We start from the raw sequence: 17,779 nt of genomic DNA, 5'->3' as shown, positions 1-17,779 counted from the left end.
TTATTGTCAAAGCATTTAATATATTCATTGCTATCGGGATGTTAAGAGCATGCATGGAATATAACAAAAAGTGTTTCTGAAATCAATTACATACCCCACCTTTAAGAAATATAAATGTTTTTATTTTCAGTTTACTTAAAATGTATGTCTTTGTCAAGTTAACATATTTTATACAACTTCATTAACTTACATTAACTCAATATTTGTGCCTTTAACTAACTGAATGCAATTATTGGGAACCTGTTGACAAAATAAATGTATTTAAAGTCAACATTTCTATTTTGTGGTATGATTAATATTACTGTATTAAACCATATAGTATTGACAAACACGTTTTAATATGTAATTACTGCATTTGGCCTGACATCATTTTCATTGACTTTAACTGAACGACTAAAATTGAAAAATAATCCAATCATTATTAGTAGGATTACATTTTCCGGTAATTAAATCAAATAAAAGGAATAAACTTAAATCACCAGCTATTTGTTTAGTTAGATGTAGCTCCATTTTGCTAATTTGTATGATACTATAACACACTATGAGGGTAACATAAAGTCCAAATTGGCCCCGTAAAAACAAAAAAAACATGAATAAATACATTTTGGCTTTAAAAAGAACACATTTTTAAAACAAATAACTTGTCACTATTTTATAACAGATCTTATTTTTTATTGAGGAGAGTCAAGTTGGGCTTTCCATTTTTAGAAAATAAACCAATGACAATATTACAAATAATGAAATTGTTACATCATTCACAGGGTTACAGTCAATATACATTTATACAGAAATACAGGATCTCCCACACGAGTCACAGTGGTCTGAACCGGCACTGGTCTACAATGTGGGCTTGAGAGGACCCGGGAACACGTTGAGACCCCCTGCCCGTACACGCCAACAACAGCCAGAGTGGTAGTGGGATGGGGGTGCTCAGGGGGTGGGGGGGGACAGAGGGGGAATACAGGGTCATGAAAGGGGAACACGGGTGGTATAGTGGTACGAAAGTTTGTCCAACAAGGGAAGATACAGCAGCCGGCGTTCGTCCTGAACACTGGAGCTTTGCATCTGGAGAAGTCAGTCCAACACGCTACATTTGACCACCGCAGCAGTAGAGGGCGCTCTCGTGCTTCGTGCTGCGTCCATTGAACGGGAGCCATTTTCTGTCCTCCTCCTCAACAGGAGGCAGACCCGGCGCTCTGACCATGCTGTAGTTTGGGCGCCGTTCAAACGCAGCCCAGCGGGTACAACCTGGCACAGCTCGTGTTTATGCACACTATCATGTAACAGGAACACTGAGACTTAACGCTTTTTCCTCCGTCCTTCAAAAATTGGCACACGGTGAGGGCAGGACTGAGTGTTTTTTTTTTTTTACTTTGCTGCACAGATGTAAAAGGAGAGTTTTGCTGAAAGTTGCAGTAGGCAAACATTGTGTGAAACCATTATGAGCGTCACAACCACTCTGACTCTGCTTCAATTACCAGAGGAAAACTGTTTAAAGTTTTTAAAAGCATGTGTAGGTGTCAGGTTCTGGTGCTTTGAAACCAACAGTAAAACTTAATCTGAGGAGATAATACTTAGAGTGATTTAAAAAGGGCCAAAATTCCTTTCAAATGTTGAATTGGCTTACAGTGGATTTAAATGTGCTACTTGCAGTAATACACAATGTAATATTCAATTTAATTTCAGGAGGTGATGAAACACCCTATCGAATCAAATGTTGAAATATGACCTCCATGAAACTACCAGATTAATTAGTAACCCAGTTCTATACATTTTGTAATAGTCTCGGACAGCCTTTTTTCACAGCTTGTGCTTTGGTGTAAAGAAAGCAGCCAGTCTGCGGTGGGAAAAACAGTCAGAACCACTTTAAACACTCGACATAAGTGGGTCAATTTCTCGTTCCCTCTTTCATTGCTCAGCTCCAAATTGCAACAATGCGTCTCTTTTGTGCCATCGAAATCAGAAGATACATAAATACTTAATGCGGTGCTCTCAAACACTCAACATTCAATCAAAAGGCTCTCCTAAAACTCCTTCAGATAAAAATGGAAAACAACAAACTAACCCTTCAGAAGGAAAAGTATCCCCAAGAAAATACTGACAGTGTGCACTTTAGCACTATTTTATGTCTAGTCATAAACACGCCTGCCCATCCAGTTTAAGGTAGTTCCTTGAAACAGAGTTCAAGGATAATTGCTTGATTAATAACTCAAAGTCTTGGCAGCGTCCACGGACAAGCATCTGAACAAGCATTAATGGGGTTGGAGCAGAAACTCACCAGCCTTGTGTATACTGTAGTCTAGATTAATTCCTTGGACAACATTAAACGTTTTTCCTGACGGTTGAATATTTGCCATACCATGAGAGGACGTGCAGCCTCAGCCTCACAATCTGATGAGCTGTTAAGTACTGGGAAATGGAAAAGCAAGACGGTCAAAAAGCTCGGTTAAATACAAATCAAACGGCATGCTGGCATCAGTGGCATTTAGGTCACAGCGGCACTTCTCACTCGCCTCTCAGCTATGACTAACAGCTTATGATTGTCTTCCTACCATTTTCATATGTTATACAAGCTTCCAGGGAAATATCTGTTATGATGTGGCGCACTGCAGATGAAAAAAAGAACATGGAGGGGCTTTCACAGGACTGTATGAGGTTAGTTGAAGGCAACACTATCAAGTTGAACCTATGAAAACGTAATATTGTTGCTTTCAACTAACCTAATACAGTTGTGTGAAATGTGTTGACATATCAACAATTCAGTTTTTTCAGTGTAAGATGACAGGATAGCAGTGACTGAGGTTTCTTTATCAGAGCTTTGGTGTTAAAGTCGCCACAACAACTCAAGTGTGAGGATTTGGTTTGAGCAAACATGCAATGAAAAAAACTGAGACGTTGACTTTAATTAAATGTATTATGTCAACATATTTCACACAACTGTATAAGCTAGCTGAAACGTTATAGTTTTCTCAGTGTGGAAGCATTGTCAAGCCTTTCTTTGTCATGCAGCATCAGGACAGGACAAGACACAACTGCCCCACTGATGAGTGTCTCCGCTGTTCGCCTGTTGATGCTTATAAAGTCGCAGAGACGAAACCAGACAACTGCTGGTTGGAGATCAGTGGGAGTGGCAGACAGGTGGCCCCGGCAGGCCTGCATGTGATCAAGGGGGGAGAGGCGGGAGAATCGGTGCCTGGACAGAGCGGCTGTGATCGGGGTGCGGCCTCCCCGCTGTGGCCGGACACATCTGACCGATGGCTCACAGCTGGAGGTCCGTGTCTGGCTGTCAGGTCCCCGTTGGATCTCTGATATCATTTACTGGCTGTGTACATAAACCCTGTCTGATTCACCTCCCCGGGGAATCCTCGCATTGCTACGGACTCTCATCTCTCGCATAACCCTGGTCACCCGGACAACGCAGACGATGATTGACAGCTCACAGGAGGCCCAACAATAAATGCATATACTGTCTTTAAAATCAAATCAATACCATTCACAGGGCTGTTTATCTACATGGATTTGTGCACCAACATGTTTCAAAATGGAAAAGTCTAAAAGCATCGATGGAAGATCCAGAGTGTTTGTTGGAGTCAAACAATAGACTCAGTGCAGAAAAAAAAAGTAATAATAATTCAATAATATCCATACAGAAATTGCAAAAATATAACACGTTGCATTTAATTCAACAAACGCCTGATTTTAAAATCTATCCATGACTATGTGTGAGTGTAAAATAACCGTGTGCGGTATCAAAACTTTAATACTTTAAAAATGTCTTTCAAAAAAGGAAAACTGGAAGAAGAAGAAACACTGAAAATAATGTAGCCACGTTATACTCTGTAAAGTGTGTCAAACCCAAGCTCTTACCAAACAGAGTTTTTAGTAATTGCAGCAAATCAAAGCACTGTGAAATTAACCACTCAGCATGCTATCAAACACGAGTCCTGCTGCTTGGGGAGCCTCTGCTTCGTTGTGCACGTGGTGTGTGTGTGCGTGGTGTGCACGGATGCACAGACGGCACTGGGGATGAAGGAGGATGCTATAACAGCACATACTGTATTGTATGTGGCCTCTGATGTAAACAGTAGAACCTGTTTTATTTTGTGTGATTCTGCGTAGGACGTGCTGTTTTGTTTTCTCTCCACAAGCTATTTTTTTTCACAAAATAAGGAAAGAAAAGGATGGTGACAACAACTTAAATCCGCCTCTCGATCAGTTCTTCTGCTGATTACTGTTTCTGAGTCTCCGTGTTATGGCAGGTCAAGTGCATCTGATATGTACAATACAGGATCATCGTACAGGGTGCAAAAAAAGGGAAGAGTTCTATTTGGCAGGCTGTGAATAGTTCACCGTGAAAGAAAGAAAAACACTTTTGTCTATAGTGAGAGGAAGCATGGTGAGACGGAGTTCTTCATCACAAAATTTCACACAATATAGAAAATACTTGCAATGAGAAACTTTTTTTTCTTTTTCACTGTGAATTGTCAGTCTGAATGAATGTGTTTTTGACATCAGTCTTTGCCAAATGTTGTCCATTTGATGGTTTTTAAAAATGCATGTTCTCTCCTGGGGAAACAGTTGGGAGTGCACGTTGGGCTCTTCAGTCTCCTCTTCCTTTCTGAAGCCCACAGAAAACTCTGATGTCCTCATGATGTCCCAAAATTAAAAAGATGCAAAAAAGACAATATCCACACCTTGCAGAGGATGGCCTCGTCTCCTCAACTCTTCCTTGTTTTCTCGCCCTTTTAAAGGGTAGCTTTCCTACTCCGTCCGTCTAGTGTACAAGCTTATATCATCTATAAATTTAGATAAACTCCTTGCCTTTTCTCAGTTTTTTTCTTTTTTTTCCTTTAAAAAATTCTTTACAAAATCATCAGAACAAACAAAACCAAAAGAAAAAAAAACATCAAATGAAAATTGGTGGAAGATTGATTGAATTTTTTGTTGTTGCTGGTCACGTCTAACCTCCCATGTTTCTGGCTCCAGAGATGGGGTTGGCTCCCCTCTGGTGACTCATCACTGGGACTTTTGTTTCAACAGCTGATCCCAGGATGGAGGGAGAGTCAGGGTGAGGGGATAAGAGGAGGAGAGGGAAGTGGAGAGGGGAAGAGTGCGGGGGGGGGGGATGAATGGTAGCCTGGTGAGAAGTCCAGACACACTGTAACGCGAAAAAACCATCCACTCCATCCTCCACACCCAGAGCCCTGCATCCCAACCGCCTTTTGTTCTCCCCGCTCTGCTCCGCTCGGGAGGGTCAAACCTCCACCGACTGGATCTGGTTCATCTGTGCCCGCATCATCTGGACGCTGTTGAGGATCTTCTTTTGATGGCCCGCTAACGTCACCCCGACTCCCAGGATGTCCCTGCAAGGAGACAGATGTCAGGATTATGTGACCACAGACTATAAACAGTCAGGCAGATCTGCTTAGCATATAGCTTCGAATCGACAACATCATCTAACAATACGACATACGGATGGATGACACAAAGGCCAGCGGGGAACAGCTGGTGAAAAAACATATGAAAACTAAGATGACAGTAAAGTAAGAGGCATGAAACAGCTGCATGTACATCGATCTTCGAGGGCGGAGAGCTTATATAATCGTAGAAAAATGTTTGGATTCCAGTTCAGTGTAATTGTCTGCATGCGGTACACCCGGGTGATCTCATACCACCAAAACAAATGCTGAGAATCACAAGATCACAACATATCATTGACTCAATGCAGACATAATGTTCACCCTAGAGGTTATGATATTTAAAGAGGACAATTTATGCTCATTTTCAGAATCAAATTGTGTTTTGTGCCTCTACTGTGCTTTAATGTTTAAAAAGGTCTTTCTTTTTCTCATACTGCCTGTGCTGCAGCACCTCTTTTCACCCTCTGTCTGAAACTAGAGCCCAGTCTGCTCTGATTAGTTAGCTGGCCGGCTCTGCTGTGATTGGTCAACTGCTCAGAGATGTCCCGCCCCTTAGCCAATCATGTAAAATGTATTTGAGCGCTAGTTGATAAAAGCGTGAGTGTTACATAGTGATGTCCTTATTTAATGGCAATTAACAAAGTAGTCCAATTGAAGCATGTCAAGCAGGGGGGGGGGGGGGGGAGAGTGTGTGGGAGAGAAACCCCCACTGGAGGGAATTTTAGCCTTTGCAGACCATTTACATGCACAAAATAAGTAAGAAGAACATGTTGAAGAACATGTTGAATTATATCAAGGAAAGGGCATAAACTGGAGACAAAAATAATGTGCCAATAGTTTCTTATCCATTAAACAATGAAATTCCTCTTACTCTGAATATCCACAGAAATCAAATTCATTGGATTAGACATTACAATCTGTTTAGTTCAAAGAGTTGAAGCTTAACATGTGTGTGGTTTAATCTCTGCCTCGTGATACTGTTATTACAGACAGGAAATTATTTTGATCAGGCTCTCTGCAGGTGGCCTTCTCACATAATAAGGTCTTGTTTGCAGGCTTGGGGAGTACAAAATACATGTAACAGGATTACGTAATCAATAAACCGATAAAAAGGTAACTGTATTCCCTTAAAATTACATACACTCTTTTTACTAGGGATTACACGCAGGATTATAATGTTAGTAAAAAAGTACTGTCGTGTTCTGTTGTCTAATACTTTAAGTGTGAATCCATACACTTACTGCCTGAATTTGCTTTAATGTTTTAACTTTCTATGGATATTCTTTTTTTAATTCAGTTAGTGAACCTATACTGTATGTTTATCAAATAGTGCGTAAGCTGCATTTTCTGTTAGCTCAGATTTTAGACAGACTTCTGTTGTCCTATATAAAACACTTAAGGAAAACATCTTATTATATTTTCTTTATCTTGGATTGCATTTAATTTTGAGGTAACGGAAATTAATCAGGTTACATTACTTCTACATTTTGATATTCAGATTAGGTTACTGATTGCTTATTTTTTACAGGTAACTGGTCATTGTAACGGAATACATTTTTATAGTAACCCTCCCAACCCTGCTTATGTGTTTTACTCCAAATATTTTTCGCTAACTAACCCCACATTATCATGGTTCCTCTTAATTGTGAAACTAAGGTCAAAGAGAGGCCTGCTAAACACATGGCAGAGAATAAAGGGCACTGTTATGCCTTCAAGCTATTGTACCCACTGTTCAGCCTTGCAACTGCAGAATTACGATCTGCTAATTACATACAGAGTAGCTAGCGTGTTTTATAACGGGCCAGAGGAAGAGTCTGGTGGCAATTAAACTATTGGGGGTATACGAGATTCAGTAAACTGGCCTCTTTCCTTCTGCTTATCAGACCCAGAACTGCAGGAATTGTCAGCACTTACTCCATGGTCATCTGGGACACCACATCAAACGTAGAAAAGTCAGCGCCGGCGAAATTGTCTTTGTACTGGCCCATCTTAATGGCATCCAGCCACTCGTCCACGGTGCTGAAGCTGGAGAAGTCGGGGATGCTGCGGTCCAAGAGGGGGAGATGAACACTGAGGGGGGACACATGCAGGAGCCGTTAAGATTAATAGTAATACAAAATGGCAGGTCCAAAGTCATAGACACCCGAGACCACCTGCCTGTGATTCAAACGTGAATTATTAGATTAGATGTTCAAAAGACTAGACAGAACTCAAGAAATTCCCAGTGGCCTTATCCATGAACCAATATTTTCCAAACTGATTCCTCATAAAGCCTATTTTCCAAATGAAGTGATAGGCTTCGAGGAGCCAATATATCCCCTCAGTGTCTGCGGATAAATCTGGCCCTCGGTGCTGCACGCCACCACAAATGAAAGTACAGACAGGGATAATGGAAATCAGAAAACCCTCAAAGGAAACTAACACCCAGAGCAGAAACGTTACAAAATGTTTTGTTTTGAAAATTGCACGACTGCTTCAATTCAGGTTTCGCCTGAAGCGTTCGTGGGGAGGATTTGATCTATCAAACCGAAAGCTTTAATTTACATAACCGCTCGGCGCCAGGAGAAACAAGAGCCACTGTGTTTCGGAAAATAAGTCAACTGTGCCACGGATGGCACTTCAGCAGGAGCATGAATTTCCTGTTTGGAAAGCCTTTACATTAAAAGAAGATCACATGCATTATATTCCTCAAGATGTTATCCACATTAATGGGAAATAATGCTAAAACCAGAGACCCCGTCTAGTGGGATTCCCGCAGAGACGAGATAAAACACACATGCAGACCCCGCACGGAGAGTGAAGACAGAGCCGGGGAAAAGGAGAAGAGCATACGTTTAACACTCATCCCCACCATGTGTTTTGACTATGAGTAATACTGGGAGATAGTGCAAACACGAATAAAACAAATGTGGTCTTCTCACCCTGAAGATAACGGGGTCATGGCCTTCAGCGTGTTGGGATTGCGGATCATCTTGTCCAGGTTGTTGACGATCTGACTGAACTTGGGCCGGTTGTTACGGTCCTTCTGCCAGCAGTCCAACATGAGCTGGTGCAGCGCGCTGGGGCAGTCCATGGGGGGGGGCAGCCGGTAGTCCTGCTCTATGGCGTTGATGACCTGCAGGGGGAGACAGAGATCTCTAAGGGTTGCTATGAGGCTCTACAGAGGAGATTGATGGAGAGGAAACTGTACTGTTTCTGTCCAGTAGTGGAAGAAGTACTCGTGTTCTTTTCTACAGTATGAGTTCTAATACAGTTCTGCATTACAAGTAAATGTCCTGCATTCATATTGGTATCAAAAGTACTTAATGATGAAAACAATGCCCTTTGAATGAATGTGTAATTAATAATAAATTACTTGATGGTTTATAGGTATGAATCAATGGGTAAATAAAATGTTGTTGTTGTAGCTGGTTAAGGTGGAGCCAGTTTTAACTGCATTATAAACAGTTACTGTTATTTGCTCCAAAATGGTAAGAAGATAACTTGAGGTGTCATGGTATTTAGAAAAAAAGGTTCTGAAATGATCAGACTTTTCTCTTAGCTTTACTTTTTCTGTGGAATATTAAATATGACTATTTGATTCAATTAGAACTGTACTTAACATAGGGCCTTAAGTTGATACTTTTTAAGCATTAAAAAGAGTATCTGTGGTAAGTATAGTATAGTAAGCTATTAAGTAGCATACAATACAAAAGTACAGTAAATAAGTTCCTCAAACTACGTATGTGTTTACAGTACCCCAAATTTAAAGATGAAACTCCCTCTGGAGGAAACGTTGGGATTTGACCCTTTGCAGACCATTTAAATGCACAAAAACCTCTATAACACACTACAGGAAAGGGACAACTCCAAAAAGCATAATAGGGCCTCTTTATGTAAAGTTAACAACAGGCTAATCAGGAGTAAATACATGCACTGATGCCCTTTCTTCTGTGAACATATAATAATGTAATCTGTGCCTTTCACCATGTGGTGAAAACAACTGCTGTAGTCATTACTTTGTCTCACTGCCTAACAGTCCAAACTGTTAGCTATTACTTTAACACATAGAAAGATATATATTTGTGCACAAATCACCGCATTAGTTCTCAATGTGAAGACTTGTTAAACACCAGTCGGGTCATTAGGAACATAAACCTTATTCCAACTACTACACATTTCTGCCAGCTGTGACCTCATCTGTGGCCTTTACAAAGTATTTAGTGCTCACTCTCTCTGCAAAGCCTACATTAAGGACTTGTCTGGCGGGGGCCGGTGATGTTGGCGGTCCAGGGGCGTGCAGAGGTGCTGCTCTGTTAACAGAGTGAAATAACCCAGAGGACATTTGCGCCGAGGACGCACGATCCCCTGCTCATTACCAGATCCATTAAAGGAGCTCCATTCAGCCTCAGATTAATCTCATTCATGAGACCTCCAAACGGGGACCCCGATGGAGCAGAAACACTATCTGGAGCTGCTAATAAGATAACCGTCGAGGTCCTCAGTCCCTCTTAGCACATTTGTGTTCTCACTTTCAATTTGAAACTATTTTCATTATCTCCCGCGCCATAATTTGCTTCCCCCTCCACTACCCAGAGGGAGATAGGAAAATGGAGGCTCCAGTCAAGAGCAGAAATTGTCCATTGAGCGCTGCCTTGCATTTCAAATGATCTGATTATGTCTCTGTGGTGAGTGTGGGGGGATTTTCATATAAAACCCATGAGTGAAAGCTGCTGTTTTAGCTGTGGGAAAGACGATACAATGACAAAATGTATCCCTGAGGAGTCTGGGGCTGTAATGAAAGTCAGGAAGAAGATGATATATGTGTGGAGTGACTAGTGAGGCTTTGTTTTAAAAAATGTTTAAGGGGGGATTTGACTCAAGAATCAACAGCAATTTAAGAAAAATACATACATCTTGATTGGTCATGTCCCAGTAAGGCCTCTCTCCGTAGGACATGACTTCCCACATGACGATCCCGTAGCTCCACACATCACTAGCATTGGTGAACTTCCTGTACTGGATAGCTTCGGGTGCCGTCCATCGGATAGGAATCTTCCCTCCCTGCGAACACAAAGAGCACAACCTCAGCGAGGGGAAGCGAGAGAGAAAAGCGAGACCGAAACCCGACCGTCACAGTGTCCTGGCCTCGGAGAGAGACACCGGTTCACTTGAACAATGCTGACTGTAACCCTAACTGGGAGGTTGGTATAACAAAACCCCTGGGAGTAAAGCATGGTACATAAAATACTGGAAGAACAGGTGAGGACATGATGTTAGGAATGGCACTATCATGTACCTGATGAATGATATTCTCATTAGGAATGTTCATATTACTTCACTTCTTACCAGAGCACTAGTGTAGGTGGGGTCGGAATTATCGTCCTCCAGGAAGCGTGAGAGACCGAAGTCCGACACCTTGCACACCAGGTTGCTGTTGACCAGGATGTTCCGGGCAGCGAGGTCGCGGTGCACGTAGTTCATGTCGGCCAGGTACTTCATGCCTGAGGCGATGCCACGCAGCATACCAACGAGCTGGATCACAGTGAACTGCCCATCGTTTTGCTGAAAAAAGAAGACCATTTCTGTTACAATACCTTTAAAAACAATACTATATATTCTGGGTCGCCTGAGAACATGTACAAACAACTAAATGTTGTTATTTCATCTAAAGACACAAAAACATAGAGGACTTGTTGGTGTGCTGCATTAGTGTTGGTGCCAGAGGACTGAGTGCAACACAGACAGGCTTTGTCCATTATCTGTATATACGGTATATCTGAGTTGTCTCATTTGTGTGCAAACAAAAGATTATGCCATTACAAATTGATGGTGGAAAGAGCTCCCATTTGATATTAGGACAGCAGAAAGTCTACAAATCTTTCGTCACAGACTGAAAACCCATCTGTTTTGTCTGCACTTACTGTAAGTTGCCTAAGTCAAATGAAATGTTGAATAATGCAATCATCTCAAGAGGACATATGCTAATTTCCAGGTTTGTATTTGGTGTCTCTACTGTGACATATCTCCATGCTTTAATGTTCAAAAAGGTCTTTATTTATCTCATAGTGCCTGTGCTGCAGCACCTCTTTTCACCCTCTGTCTGAAACCAGAGCCCTGTCTGCTCTGATTGGTTAGCTGACCAGCTCTGTTGTGATTGGTCGACCGCTTAGAGATGACCCGCCTCTTAGAAAATCACATACTATGTGCTGGAGCGCATAGTGATGTCACTTTGATATGGAAGTAAACTAAATAGTTTAATCTAAGTGTTTCAGGCAGGGGGAAGTGGGTGAGAGAAAAACTCTATTTATGATTTACATGCACACAAACCTATACAACATACTAGAGGAAAGGGAAAACCCCAAAAAGCTATGTAAAACAAAGGGACATATTTGTGTTTGTTTCACTGAATTTTACTTTAAGAACTAATTTATGCACCCTTATTAAAAAATAATGTGCAAAATTGATTCCCAATTCACAAATTTTAGAGAAATTATAATCATTTTATTGTGACATGTCTCCTTGTAACCCAACACAGATGTGGCTAATGTAGAAAAGTTACTTATGGTATTAGTTTCTGCGAAGAGGCCCTGCAGGACACTGAGGGCCAGGTCTGGGCTGGCCTCTGCAGGGCTAAGCCGGGGTCTGGCTGGCTGTCTACAGCTGTTCCCCTCCTCGGTTTGGTGAGGGGCTTTACCCCATGCATGGGGAGCGTCTGGAGCTCTGGTGCAGCTGTGCCTCCAACTGTGCACACCTGCACTCGCCCCACCACCCACCACGATGCCCGGAAAACAGGGGATTCCAGAGAATGGAGCCTGGGAGTCGGAGGAGGGCGTGAACTGACGGAAAGGCCAAGAGAGGGAGTTGGAAGGGCAGGGAGAGCAGTGCCCCGGGCGCCGCCATGTTAACTGCTGCATGACCGCTCCACTAGCCTATTTCTCATTCAAACAGTGCTGCTCATTAGCCTGGCGGATGCCTCTCCTCACGTCAAGCTGCTCTTCCTCGTGCACCATAGCAATTAAGCAAAATGCATTATTCATGGTCCTTTCTCACAAATACACATTGCAACTAAATCTGTGTGCTGTGTTTGCATAAACTTTAATTGGCAGGATTCCTCCAGTCTATGAGGTCAAGTTAAGTGGAAGAATTTTAACTGTGTGTCTGATCTATTATCTTTGTCTCTCTACCCTGCAGGTTTCTTTCTGCAGGAGGTGACAATCCTTCAGCAGGCAGCTCAGCACAGACTTCAGTGACCATTTTACACCAGTCACCTCAAAGGAGACAAGAAACCGTGTTCAGAGGCTTTGACACTGTCAGCAATTGTTGTCATGAACTGTCACTGTCAGGAGACACAGAAGTTCCCTGTTGTTTTCAATACAATGTGCTGTCAAATATGTTTAGCAAACATCTACATGTACACAAACACCCTTCACCGCAAGATCAAATTCCAAAAAGAGCTGATGCTTTGTGCCTCCGAGGTCGGGAGGCAGAATGCAAATAAAGCCTCAGTCTCACCAGCGTGCTGACAGGAGCTCGCAGTCTTCTTCTTGAGGAACTGTTTGATGTCGGCTTGCAGCAGAGAGCTTAAACTCACTTCCAGGGAGGGTATTAAACACTAGAACATTCCCCAACAAGATATCGTTTTCAGTCAATTTCATAATGCTGTTTAGTTCTTTAATTTACATGAAAGAAATGGTTCTTAATAATTGCCTGCCTAATTCACAATACACTACACATATGTAGAACAACTATTGATGGCATATTGCTTTTGTACTGCAGTTACAGGGGCCCTATTATGCTTTTATTGGGTTTTCCCTTTCCTGTAGTGTGTTATACAGGTTTTTCTGCATGTAAATGGTGTGCAAAGGCTAAAATCCCAAAGTGTCTCTCCCACACACTCCCTCCCCCCCCTGCCTGAACCAATTCAATTTGACTCCTTTGTTTACTTCCTCAACATAATGACATCACTACGTAATACTCGCACTTCTATTGGCTAGCGCTTCAATACATTTTATATGATTGGCTATACATGTCTAAGTGGTTGACCAATCACAACAGAGCCAGCCAGCTAACCAATCAGAGCAGACTGGGCTCTGGTTTCAGACAGAGGGTGAAAAGAGGTGCTGCAGCACAGGCAGTATGAGAAAAATAAAGAGCTTTTTGAACATTAAAGCATGGAGACATGTCACAGTAGAGGCACAAAATAAAAATATGAACATGAACATTTGCATAATAGGGCTCCTTAAAGAATATGGTGTACCACACGTTTTACTTCAGGAAAGGCAATGGCTCGTATTAATTATAATCTGGCATTGTGGCAAAACACTGGCATACTCTCAGTGTTACATTAAATTGACAGTTCCCATTAAGCCATTCAAAGTATAAAACAAAATTCTATAAATATCTGAGGGAGGTCCTATTCTGCTTTTGTCAAAATTGAGAAGGGAGCTTTTTGAAAGCTTAAAAAAACCACATTTTAGAAAATCTCATTTTAACTCTTGCGAAGTATTTAAATTATTCATGCAGGTAGTAAATGAGGGAGCATGGCCGGTTCTGTGTAATATGTTTCTCTGGTTAGATTATGAAAATTAAAAATCCCTTGAGCCTGTGAGCTCTGCATAATTCTTGTCAGGAAGTCAAGGAAACACAAGTGGATAGTATTTTTTACGCAACCAGATACAGTGCTGAATAGTAAGTAGAGGACTAAGAGTGCAATGGATTCCATAAAAAACTAGGTAAACATCAAACACAGAATCAAAAGCCATGCACTCTCAAGACCCTGTTATTATGTGGATAATGGTATTGATTGTCAGAGAAAATATGGAATATAAAACATCAATACTAGCCATAAACAGATAATCTGTAAGAGTAAATAGTGTAGATTATTGGAACCGACAAAACCTCTGAGGAACTTATGATTGACCGTATTTTGTGAATGTTAGCAGGTATTTTAAGTGGTGTTACTGAGCATGAGTGTATAAACCGTGTCAAATTCTAAACAAATATGTGTGTACATACAAGAGTGTGTGTGTCAGTGTTTGTGCATCATGAAGATGAATCCTTGTTTATCAGATATCTGTCAAACGAAAGCACTACTCTTTTTTTTATATCAAAATCACAATTGAAAGAGTACATTTCATTCAAGTATAACATTATAAACAATGTCTTATTGTAGCTTGAATTGAAAATTATTCATTTCACTGACTATAATGGCAATTAAATGTGAGCAGTTTGTTGATTAATGTCAATGCTGTGAGGAACAACACAACATCACAACACGCACTTTGCATGCTGTCTTATACATTTCTGACAGGAAGCTTGGCAGTTGTCAAAGTTAACAGACACTGACAAGCAGGGTTTTAAAAAAACTCAAGCACTTCAATTTTAGAAGCATATCAAAATAAAAGCTCTGAATCGAGACCTCTCGGATTCAAAGCAGCGAAGCAGCTCATCTTGTCAGTCAGTGATGCTAATGCTAATGTTAGCTTACGCAGCTACAGTGCCAAGCTGTCAATAGTAGCAGCATTAGGAACAGTTTAATATAAAAACATTGTCAGCTTTATACATTATTACCAAATAGGCAAATGTTATCTAAAATGTCACTTGTAAATTAAATCAGTATAGATCCAATATTATTGATGTCAAATATACATATAATAAATACAAGTGTGATATTTTAATAAATGTGACTGGAATTGCTCTGTTTCCTGTCTGACCTGGCAGGAAAAAGCAACTTCACTAACTTACAATATCAGACATTTTCTATAAGACGAATCAATTTAAGTTTATTCCTGGCATAATCACATTTTGATTTATATTGTATAGACCACAGGCCTGTAATTACTAACGTTTTTTAAATACAAATTGTATCTTAGGTGAGACAGACACTGTAAAAACATGAATGTAGTTCGCTGACATCACCCATTGATTTCTGAAGAACCGTTGTAAAGCTGAATGTGGGTTGCTCCACCCATCACAATCTTAGCAATGCAAACTTCTCCCAACTCTTGGCTAATTCAAAACTGGTGAAATGGCAGCCTTGCCTTAAATCATTTCAATGGTTGAGGGTTGTCATAAAGGGAAAATTAGCCATAAATCCCATGCTGTAAACAATTGATGTCTGCTGTGAAGTTGGCCAATTTAACATGGGCTTTTGGAAACATCCTTAAGAGGCCATTTAAGAATTAGCAATTGTACGTGTACACAAATTGTTGTCTTTGTACACAAAGACAACACAAACAATCAAAAATAGTCGTTGCTTACTCTGAGGAAGGAGTCCAGAGAGCCGTTCTCCATGAACTCAGTGATGATCATGACAGGACTGCTCTTGGTGACCACGCCCTCCAGGTGGATGATGTTTGGATGGTCGAACTGGCCCATGATGCTGGCCTCGCTCAGGAAGTCTCGCCTCTGCTTTTCAGTGTAGCCAGTCTTCAGAGTTTTTATGGCCACAAACATCTCTCTTTTACCCGGGAGCTTCAAGTTACCGCTGCAAACCTCTCCAAACTCTCCTGTGAAGAAATAGCATGAGAAAAAAAGCAATGGTTCTATTAAACTCAGGGCGATCTTATTTAGAAATCAAGTTATTTTATCCCTGAAATGGTTTCTGTTTCCTATGGGATATATGTATTTGATAGGTGTTGCTCATGTGTAAAATGTGTATTTTACGGTGTACTATGGGTATTAATGGTGTTACATGGGTGTAATATGGGTCTAATAACAGTGTTATATAGGTGTAATAATAGTGTAACATGGATTTAACATGGGTGTATAAATGTGTAATATGGGTGTGTTGACAGTGTAGTAGGGGTGTAATATGGTCATATTGCTGCTACATGAGTTTAATTTTGGTCTAATAACACTGTAACATAGGTATATAAGGGTGTAATAATGGTTTATCATGGGTGTAATAACTAAGTAATGTGGGTGTAAATGAGTGTAATAAGGGTGTACGTTAGAAAACAGCAATCAATACATTTTCCAACATATTGAATATTGAAAGTGTGATATTCCATTCACGTTTCAGTCAGATCTTTCCATTACCTGCTCCGATGACCTGTTCAATCTTCACACAGGATATGTCAATCTCCTTGGCAAACTCCCTCACGGCCTCGTTGGGGTCCTCATATGTAAACGGATCGATATATATCTTCATTCCTGGAGTCACTTGGAAAAAGAAAGAGCCTCTATAATATTTGGTTTCTGGTCATCCTTAGACTACTTTTACAGTCATATGTATCCAGGCACATTAACAATTCCTCTTGCATTCACTCATTACATTTCCTGGAAGGCATTAGGGTGATGAAGGTTAAGAGATGGAGGAGGTGGTGTAGTTACAAATGGTGGTTAAGACTAGTGTCTCGTGGCTACTTTGTATAGCGATTCAGTCAGCAAGGACAAGTTACTGCCCGTCTTCTTTGCTGTGATAAGGCATCATCATCTCCTGTGAGTCATAGTGCCATTAACACTCAGGCGACAAACCGGGGCCCTATATCAGCACCTCTCAGCTCCACTCCAAGAAATAAATTGGCCCTCTTAAGCCCTGATGCCAGGTAAATTGGCTTAAGGTGGCCTTTAAGTGTGCAGGGACTTAAGTGTCCTGAGTTTTAAATCCGATTATTCGGCTCTCACCTCCACATCAGGCCTGAGGCTATTTGAATGGATGCTGAATTCATGCATTGGCTGGTGGAGAGCTAGAAGAACATGCACACCGCCTAAAACCCTGGCACACTAAGCTGAAAAAAAGTGCTGCAGAGATGAACAGATGGTGAGGATCTGACTAGGAAAAACCCCCCATCACTAAAACCTCACAATCTCTTCCCAAGCTGAAGCAGTGTTCAACAGACCACCCTCCTTTAATGGCAAAGACCACAAAAAACAGGGGCATGAACTGTTGACTGGTGAGAGGACAGGAGGCTCACATTGGCTTCTGTTAATAGCTGTGAAATACCATGTCATACTGGCCCACATTTCTCTGAAGCACAGACTGGACTTCTTGGCACAGAGTGATCGGATTATATTGTGTTACCTTTAGAGTGGAATTAGAATAAACAGGAAGAAGCAGGGAGATAATTACACAATCAAATAAACAAATTAAAATGGGGTCATAAACTTGAGGAATTAAAGAGATCTGCGTTTTTCCAATCATGCAGAAGAACGATGGATTAGCTTTAATATCTTAGAAAGAGTCAAGAGGAAATTACTTCTCTTCCAGATTTATTTCTGTAATACTGTCATTTAAGCTCTCTGCTACTGTACCATATGAACCCAGGAAATCATTGAGATATCCCATTCATTCACACAGTCTTTAGAATTTTCCTAACAATGGAAAATGACGCATGTGGCATTAGCATGCTAATGGCGTTAACATGAGTGAAGAC

At 41.1% G+C, this 17,779-nt stretch overlaps 1 protein-coding gene across 2 annotated transcripts in view; it reads right to left on the bottom strand.

Moving 5' to 3' along the window:
• Nucleotides 1–669: 669 nt before the first annotated feature.
• The window catches only part of ephb2b (eph receptor B2b), a 132,044-nt gene continuing 114,934 nt past the window's right edge, over nucleotides 670–17,779 (bottom strand). Inside the window, exons 10-16 of one of the 2 annotated variants that reach the window (XM_034138924.1) lie at nucleotides 16,443–16,565; nucleotides 15,663–15,910; nucleotides 10,749–10,964; nucleotides 10,314–10,463; nucleotides 8,342–8,535; nucleotides 7,335–7,490; nucleotides 670–5,363 (exon numbers count right to left, since the gene is read on the bottom strand). In XM_034138924.1, the coding sequence (XP_033994815.1) occupies nucleotides 5,255–5,363; nucleotides 7,335–7,490; nucleotides 8,342–8,535; nucleotides 10,314–10,463; nucleotides 10,749–10,964; nucleotides 15,663–15,910; nucleotides 16,443–16,565 (1,196 nt within the window). In that variant the 3' untranslated portion in view covers nucleotides 670–5,254. The remainder of the gene's footprint in view (nucleotides 5,364–7,334; nucleotides 7,491–8,341; nucleotides 8,536–10,313; nucleotides 10,464–10,748; nucleotides 10,965–15,662; nucleotides 15,911–16,442; nucleotides 16,566–17,779) is intronic. The other variant, XM_034138925.1, reaches the window with a different exon arrangement.

Source organism: Trematomus bernacchii, unplaced genomic scaffold, assembly GCF_902827165.1.
Source record: "Trematomus bernacchii unplaced genomic scaffold, fTreBer1.1, whole genome shotgun sequence".
In the NCBI taxonomy this organism is placed as follows: Eukaryota; Metazoa; Chordata; class Actinopteri; order Perciformes; family Nototheniidae; genus Trematomus; species Trematomus bernacchii.
This window is presented reverse-complemented; position numbering and strand designations above follow the sequence as displayed.